The 8,968-nt window shown below is 34.2% G+C and overlaps 1 protein-coding gene across 1 annotated transcript; it reads right to left on the reverse strand.

Moving 5' to 3' along the window:
• Positions 1 to 3,567: 3,567 nt before the first annotated feature.
• Positions 3,568 to 5,242, reverse strand: LOC142643748 (B2 protein-like). Its single transcript, XM_075818463.1, has 5 exons — positions 4,840 to 5,242; positions 4,504 to 4,604; positions 4,277 to 4,360; positions 4,064 to 4,174; positions 3,568 to 3,907 (listed from the first exon to the last, which is right to left on the reverse strand). Exons 1-5 carry the CDS (start codon positions 5,240 to 5,242, stop codon positions 3,821 to 3,823), a joined length of 786 nt encoding a protein of 261 aa, XP_075674578.1. The 3' UTR covers positions 3,568 to 3,820.
• Positions 5,243 to 8,968: the final 3,726 nt, after the last annotated feature.

Genomic DNA, 8,968 nt, shown 5'->3' on the forward strand with positions numbered 1-8,968 from the left:
GCTCTCTCTAACAAGAAAATCGATATTATCGTCAAGGTTTGTATGTGTGTGTGTGTGTGTTTTTCTAGCCTTTCACCTTGTTTCTAAATTACTGAACATGTATATTAGTATTAGCCTCTGTTTGATTGCCCAGAAATTGGAGGTGGAATCAATTGTAAATGTCTTAAGTAACCATTGTTTGGCTGCCGAGAGAATGTAGCAAAGAATAGGAGATGTTATTTATTTGTTTTTTCTAGTAATTTTCGTTTTGCTGTTTCCATTGCTGTACGATTTTTTTCTCCTTTCAAAAGCTCAGTAAGTGTGTTACACACTTACTCAATTAGGTGTTGTTTTGCGTTTCTGTCTTTATTGCTCTAAATCATCAATGAAGTTCTTAGCTTTTGTTTGGTTCCAGAGAAAATGGCAGAAAGAAAAGACAGGATGAACTAAAATCAAATTTATCTTTTTCCATTTGGATATAGTCTTATGAAAGATTTAGTTTCTCCTTATGGAAACTGACTAAGCTATTTGATAAAAATTAAAATTGGAATTTTGAAGTTGATCTTTGTCCATATAATAAATTTGTACAGTTTAGATCTGCTATCTCTAACAAATTTTTTAAAGGGGGAATATGTAAAATCTAGTTTCTACAGGGTAATTGTTACAGTGATTGAATTCTATGCTCTTAGTCAGTATATAGGAACCTCTTGGCATTAGTTAAATTATATATTAGAAAATGTTGGATTTCTAGTATTATCCAGTAAGTGGGATTGCTTGCTTTTGTTAATCTCTCTCATGTTGCTTGGCATTTGATTTTGTGGCAGCGGGAAGCTTCAATGGATTTAGAGCAAGCTTTGATACCAGGTCAAAGTGATCTAGCTAAGAACCAATGGAGTTTGCAGATTGAAAATTGCAGATTTTGAATGGAATGTTTAATCAAGAAGAAAGAGATGCATCAAATATGGAACTATCATGTTATTATAGTATTGTAATAAAAAAAAATTATATTTTAATACTGTAAGACTCTTGTTATTATGGCATTGTGATATAAGTATACATTTTAATAAAATTTTGTTCATTTTTTTATCAAAATCTTTTATTGTCTACCTTTCTCTTTAATCAAATTTCAATATAATGCAAGACATCAAAATTATTAAACTTGAAGTAACTATTTATAATACTTTAGGAACTTATAGTCATTCCTTTGGTTTCTGGTTTCTTTATAACAATACGTTTTTTCAAGTTATAGAGTAGTTACAAGATGTAGAACCATCCTTAATGGTAAATGATACTTTCGCCAAAAGATTAAAGAGGTAATGTTGTAACGGCCCCGCCCCAATTATGTAGATATTGTCCGCTTTGGGGCCCATGCCCCTCACGGTTTTGTTCTACACATTAAAGGGAGGTCATTCCTTATAAGCACATTTCATGTGCTTCCCTAGGCTATGTGGGATTCCATGAAATGCAAGACCCCCTTTTTGGGTCATTACAATCCACCCCCCTTACGGGCACATGCGTCCTCGCGTGTGGGGCCCATACTTCCGGCTAGGGCATGACTTTGATACCATCTGTAACGACCGAAGGACAAGCGCTAACTACATCTGTGTTATACCTTAAAAGGACTAGTCACAATTAAGGTTCCTTATAGTTGTTAATAAAACCTAGATCTACTTAGTAAATACCAGGGTGGTCGATACCGTATCGGTACATACCGTACTGTACCGGCTAGTGCACCGGTACTGGTACACTTCTATTTTGTACCGGAAAAAATACCAGCCATACCTGCCATATACCGGCCATAACAGCCAATTTCGGGCAATACTGGCCGGAACAAAAAAAAGCTTTTTTTTTTTTTTTTTAGTTTTATAATTTTTGAATTTTTGTAAGGGCATAATAGTAACTTATTTACATTAACTTATTAGTATTATTTGTTTTCTTAGTATGCAATGAACAACTAAGGTTTCTATTTTTTATATTGTGTTTTTTTTTTTTCTTTTCATTGATACTAAAGTCTAAGATTATGAATAATTTGTTCTAAATTGAGGTAATGTTTTATGATAAACTTTTATATTTACTATAATATAAGTGAAATATTATATGCTTATAAACATGGTTCTAGAGATTTTGGTGTGTGTGTGTGTGTGTGTGTGTATAATAGCGGTAAACCTGAAACGGTACACCGGTATCCGAAATATATCGTATCAGTGGCCAAACCGGTAAAGTCTTCGATACGATATTGACTTCCTTGGTAAGTACTCGATGTGAGACTCATCACACACCTACACACATCACACAATCAATCAAATTAACAATCCAAGGAAATTTGCTAGTCACATCTACGTTATACCTCAAAGTACTAATTATAATTAAGGTTCCTTGTTGTTGTTAATAAAGCCCAGATCTACCCAGTAAATACCCGATGTGAGACTCATCACATGCCCACACATATCACACAATCAATCAAATTGGGGTATCACAATCTCCCCCACTTAAATCCCTAACATCATCATTAGAGCCCACTTTGTGGGGCAGTGTCTCCGGTGATGATTGTGTAATATGCAAGAAGTAGACAATCATTAATTCTTGGGTCACATTGGCATTACTGCATTAGTCATACTAGGTGCAAAACATATCATTCTAAGTATGATATCAGTTTTGCAGAGCTAACAATATAATTTTTTCTAATAATTTTTCATATTTTCATCTTTAAATTCTAAAATCCTTGTCGAAGGACTTGAGAACTCTTTTTTCCATTCACAATATTATGATAAGAATTTTTTATCTTAAGTCATCTAATCACACCAATCTCCTACCATATTACAATGGAACTACTTTCTTCTTGTTGGTGTATGATCCAAACTCTTCTATATATTCTTCAATTGTCAAAGTTGTTGGAGAAGAAAACAAAAAGAAAGAAAGAGAGAGCAAGATTCAGTGAAGAAGAAAGTAAGTGGGAGACAGCAACAATGCTTTTTCGGAAAAGTAAGAAAAAAGGAGAGTTAAGAGTTAGGCGTGTGAGAAAGAAAAAGCAAAAGAAATTAATAAAGAAAGAGAGGTAAAACAAGCTGAAAAAAGAGAATAAATCACCACATCAAAGATGATCAAGTTAAATTTTCATGGGTTGTAAAGATCTTTTTTTTTTTTTTTTTTTTCCCTCTCTCCTCCCCTTGGTTCTAGTCCTCTTCTTCTCCCACATTTTTCTTTGGTGCTATCTGCACTCTTTGGTTTGGGCGATCTGTTATTGCAAGTAAGTAAAGGCACACTAGAGGGTTATTCCTAAATCTTCATGACAGGAAATGCATCAATCTCAAAGATCATTACTATAACCTAATCTTGAGGGATTGTTAAGCCAAGAGAGCCAATCGCACAAAGTTATACTTCAAGTTGCATGAATCAACCTCTAAGGACAATGCTATCGCATGATTTTATAGCTTTGTGAGATTGTTCTAAACTTTCTTTTTAAATTTCTGTTGTTGCTAATTTCTTTATTGTTGAATCAAAATTTGTTTTTTCATTGCTATATATTCCAACACTACTTAAGACATTATTTGGTTGCTTCCTATAATAACATATATAATGAAATAAATAGAAAAGGAAGTGTTTTTAAAGTGTCCACATCAAAATATATTCTATTCTTGACTTTGTAGAATTTTTCATGCTACATGTCTGAATTGAAATCTGAATGATAAACACGCTTTTTGTTTGGATCTTCAACTGTCACCATCATAAGTCAAATTTTTTTCAAGCAACCATTAGTGAATGCTGCAGTCCCTTACAACTATCATTTTTTGAGGAGCATTCTCTATTCCTATACATATATATATATTGTCATATGCCATCTTTAGTGAGCTCGAGCTTCCTGCAATCCTGCTACTGCTACCATTGGTGAGAGGTCCTCCTCTTTAAACAAGTCTAACAATGCAAGTGTCTGCCATAGATTCAAATTGAAACATAATAATATTGTGCCAAGTGGAAATGATTAAGTCATGTAATAAAAAGTTATTGGCATGTATCAATCTATGTACTAATGTGGGCATGTAACAGTTTTTGATACTAAGGATGCAGGCAAGGCATAGAAGCTTACCTCAGGCACAGAGAGCTGCAATCGGAACTTTGGGCCATCATAGTGGTGCAATATTGGCCTAAATGCATCTTCTTCTAATGGTTTGCATTTCTTCTTGATTTGAATTCTAACCTGAAACGAAGTCAGATAGTAACAATGTAATTCCCTTGAAGTCCTAATTCACAAAGAGAAGGTAAAAGAGAATGTATTGATCACATCACCAGTCTTTTTTACCTGTGCTGGAAATCTTGATTCTCCTTTGAACTTCTTGTCTTCCCATGCTGTTGGGTCTATGTTAGACCCACCAAAACTCATTGCCTTTTTTTATTTCAAATAAAATAAAAGTAACTCAAAAGAAGAAAAAAAGTGTATATAATTGTGACTTAATTTAGCTTTTTAAACATTTTCTAGGCTCAGTCAAATGGTTGAGAGCAGAGGTTTGTAGCATTCATAGTTCATACCTGGAATACTCCATGCAGCTGGTGTGATGTGTAGTTATAAAGAAAAAGGGGTATGCCAGGGGTTATTGCCCTAACAGAATCCTTATATTTCTGAGGTAAGCCTGCAAACAGAATTGCATTAGTAATTAGAAAGAAAGTAAAGACACATTAATTCTACTTTTCTATATTGTCATAGCTTAATACAAAATAAACTACTAATAAGTGTCATTTTTCTGACTTTGAACCAAATCCATAAGCGATGTTTAGAAATATCTCATGAAGTTTAAAGATTTGATGACTCGTTCTAACTCAATGAAATATCTAACAGAACAATGACAAGAAGATTAGAGAAATTACCAAAGAGTTGGCGGCGGAGATCCTCTTGCATTGTCTCATTGTTACATACAAAAATGAAGCCTCCCAAGACCTCATTCCTAGGCAGCATCTCAGCAGAGGGCAGAGTCTTGTACCACTTATCAGGCTGCTGCCCATGAAAAGGATGATGAATTTTCATCTCAGAGTACTTCAGTGACAGATCTAAAAAATTATTCTTTCTAAAGTGATCATCACCATCTATGTTTGCATATCTTTCTGCCATTCTCACTTCGTTGTCAAATGCAAGTCTTGATGCAGCTGAGCTCCATCTGTGGTAATCATCTGTAGTGGCTACTACTTGATGGAATTGGAATTCAGTACCAAATTGCCATAGAGAGCTTCCATTAGTAGTTTTGCTTGTGTTAGTACTATTCACAATTGACATATTGTGTGTGTGAGAGTGTGAGAGAGAGAGAGAGAGAGAGAGAGAGTTGTGTACTCTTGCTGTCTAGAAATGAATGACCTTTGGCACCTTATAAATATCTTCATGAGGTACGCTTTATTTGGATGGACATAAAAGACTTTCGGTATGGCATTTTTTCCATCTTTTTAATCTTTGGCCAGAGTTTGAACCAAGAGCCCGCCATTGCACTCTATAAAGTCATATAATATCATTGTCATTTGATTTTGAAATCTCCCTCCTACCATCTTATAAAGGCTATTAATCTAGGAGTGCTCATTAAAGCTGTCCGGGGTCCACGTTCTCACACTTTACTTATAGACATAGACAATTTGAAACTACAGTAACAAGAAGTTTAACATCTATCTACTATGATGCACAACGGTGCTCATCAACCAAAGATCAATTTTCATTTAGGGTGCGTTTGGTTAGATGTAAAATATTTTTCGAGTATAAAATGATTTCAGCTAAAAATATTTTTGGAAAAAGAAAATATTTTTAGGTGTTTGGTAGCATTTTAAAAAATACTTTGAAAAATATTTTCAGGTGTTTGGTTGTGATCTTGAAAATATTATAGAAAATACATTTTTTACTTGTTGCTCACATTTTCTCAGCTTCCAAACAAATATCATTTCTCAATACAGAACAACAAAACCCAAAAAAAAAAAATCATCAAATTTTCTCAAGAACAACAAAACCCAAAAAAGAAAAACTCATCAAATTTTCTCAATACAGACCAACAAAACCCAAATTCGGTCAGAGAAGAACAAAGAGATATTTCTCAATACAGAACAACAAAACCCAAAAAAAAAAAAATTGCTCAAATCCGGTCAGAGAAGAACGAAGAGAGAGGCGACTGGGTTCGACTGGGTTCAACGATCAAACTGGGTTCGACGATCAGACTAGGTTCGACGAAGAGAGAGGCGAAGGCGCGATCTCGCCGGGACTGGGTTCGACTGGGTTCGGCGACTAGGTTCGACGAAGAGAGAGGCGAAGGCGCGACTCGCCGGCGTGGGTTGGGGCACGACTCGCTCTCTCTACTCTCTCTTCGTGCTCTCTCTCTCTCTCTCTCTCTCTCTCTCTCTCTCTCTCTCTCTTGTGCTCTGTCTCTCTGGATTTTCTGGAAAATTCCTATTTGAAGGTAAAATAGACCTTGAAAATGTTTTACGGGTGGGGAGGTTTTATTTTACGGTCAATGGTTTTGATTTTCCGTTTGACCAAAATTTCAGGTGTTGCCAAACACCCGCAAATGCTGAAAACATTTTCCGAAAGTTATTTACCGTCGAAACAAACGCAGCCTTAGTTACTTAAAATTTAAAAATGCCACTCATTATAGCAAGCCTCCCTTATGTGCTGTTTTAGAGGAACAGAAAACTGCCTCTTCTGTAACGCCCCAAAAATCATAAGCAATAAAATTCTATTTAATCTGAAAAATTCATAAAAATATTAAATAAAAGAATCCAGCAACCTAAAAATTTCATCACAAATGTCAGAGCTCTAATCCACCAAAAATTAAAACATCCACAAAAAAATTCTCTGGTACAATGTTTAATATCATAAAAGTAAAAATAAAATCTTCAGTTCCACAAAATAATTTATAACTGCTGACTTCCAGGAATCTCTACTCCAATAATCCATCTAATGTATCTGTAAGGGGAAATAAAGGAGGGTGAGATACCTCAATAAGTGGAATTCACTAACATTGGGGTGCGGGAAAAACCTTTAAAAAAATAATTCTTACAAACAATTCATTACTCATACCTCATCAATATTTTATCATCAAATATTTCATATAAAAGAAATAATAATCTTTATATAGTGAGCCATCATAGTGTATATATATATATCGATACCATCACAAACACAATTTCCTAGACTTTACTCGTGGTCAACGTTTACGCCCCGTTGACAAGGTTGTGCTATCCCCTTTTTTGGGACTGGGACCTCTTTTTCATTCCCTTTCTTAAGGATGGTTCCTTTGGAACCTAAAGGTGCACTCCCTTGCTAAGGAGCTTTCTTTTTGGATCCTCAATAGTATACTTCCTTGCTAAGGAGCTACCAAATGTGCACTGTCCCCTTTTCTGGGACCGTCTCTTGCTAAGGACTAATACAATACTGAGCTTTTTAATCACGACTTGCCATAGGTTTTCAAAACATATTCAAGATGCTCACATAAATAATCCATTCATAATTCTCAAAATATCAATATATATTCACACATACAAGATTAAATAAATTTAGGTTGTCCCACATGTTTTTCGTAAAATGAATATTCAACGTGCACATCAAACATTTATAAAGTATCAATTTATATATAATATCAACATATTTATTTGATATAGAATAGTTTAATAATCAAACACTGTTTTGGGAAAACCCCCAAAATTAGCAAACACCACTTACCTCTTAATTGCAAAAATAAAGGAAATCAACCTCCCTTGAATCACAACAAATCTGTAGAATTAGAACCTAGCAACACCAAAAATAGGTTCATCAATACACAATTTCCCACTTAAAAATCTATTTTCACGCTTAAACGGTTTTATCCTAGACAAAATTGTTATATCCAAAATCCTCTATTTATTCACTTAACTATCCAATTCAATATTGGAAGCCACGTATAGCCTTAATTTATCCATTTAGTTGCTTAGCATTCCCACTTGATGCTGCTAGGTATTGACTCTAATATTATATATATACATCAAGTGGGATATCTATTGGCTCTAACATTATATATATATATATATATATATATATATATATTCAATCTAACATGGCTCCCACGTACAAGCCTTAATTCATTCATCTAGTTGCCTTTTCCCCCATTAAAACTGCTGAACAAGTTTTAGAAAACAATAAAAGGGTGATAGTTGATTTGGTCAACAATGGAGGCTATGTGTGAATACATATTAACACAAATACCCTTATCCCTTTAACATAGTCACAAAGTCCAAGCCTATTACTCTATTTGTTCAATTTCAAAGTCTATGGTGACCATACGGCTATATATATACAATTTCTACTACAATAATCATCATGGTCTGCTAGAGAAGCCAAAACTCTCTTTTAAAAGCTTTAAATCTTCATAGTAAAAAAATATTATACATATATCTATTCAATCAAATATAGGAAGCTATGTAGAAGCCTTAACTATCAATCTAGTAGCCTATAATTCCTATGATGCCGTTGGACTTGTTTTAGCCAATAACAAAAAGGTGATGGTTGATTCGGTTAACAATGGAGGCTGCACTCTTTTCTATTAGTATAGAGATAGTTTAGGTTCATAACAATTTCTACCTATGACTATTCCAACTTCTTAAATCTAGAGCATTAGAAAATCATACCTGTAGACTCCAACTCAACGCCATAGTGAAGAAAGCAGAGTTCAATAGTCGGCTAAAGCAAAAGGAAATACACGTGTGACCAAAGAGGAAGAAAGCTAGGGTTTTATTTATTTAATTATTTTTTTTAAAGCTTAACAAGGCCCATATATATATATACTTATGTCACCTCACTTGGGCTTCATATTCCAAAGTATATATCTCACTTTTAATATCTTAGGCCTAGATCAATTTAATCCATTTAATTGTAGGCATCTTTTATAATTTAAGTATAATAATTAAATTGGTATAAAAAAAAAGGGGGTGTTACATCTTCAAAGGTCGGTCATAACAAATCCTACATGCATCCGGAGATGTAGCAATGATTCAA

This window comes from Castanea sativa, chromosome 7 (assembly GCF_040712315.1).
Source record: "Castanea sativa cultivar Marrone di Chiusa Pesio chromosome 7, ASM4071231v1".
Classification (NCBI taxonomy): Eukaryota; Viridiplantae; Streptophyta; class Magnoliopsida; order Fagales; family Fagaceae; genus Castanea; species Castanea sativa.

What these genes read in the sequence shown, in the direction of transcription:
- LOC142643748 (XM_075818463.1), bottom strand. Translation starts at nt 5,242, where the DNA reads ATGTCAATTGTGAATAGTACTAACACAAGCAAAACTACTAATGGAAGC. An exon ending in AGCTGCATGGAGTATTCCAG is followed by an intron (nt 4,361 to 4,503) that starts GTATGAACTATG and finishes AAATAAAAAAAG; the next exon opens with GCAATGAGTTTTGGTGGGTC. An exon ending in AATCAAGATTTCCAGCACAG is followed by an intron (nt 4,175 to 4,276) that starts GTAAAAAAGACT and finishes ACTTCGTTTCAG; the next exon opens with GTTAGAATTCAAATCAAGAA.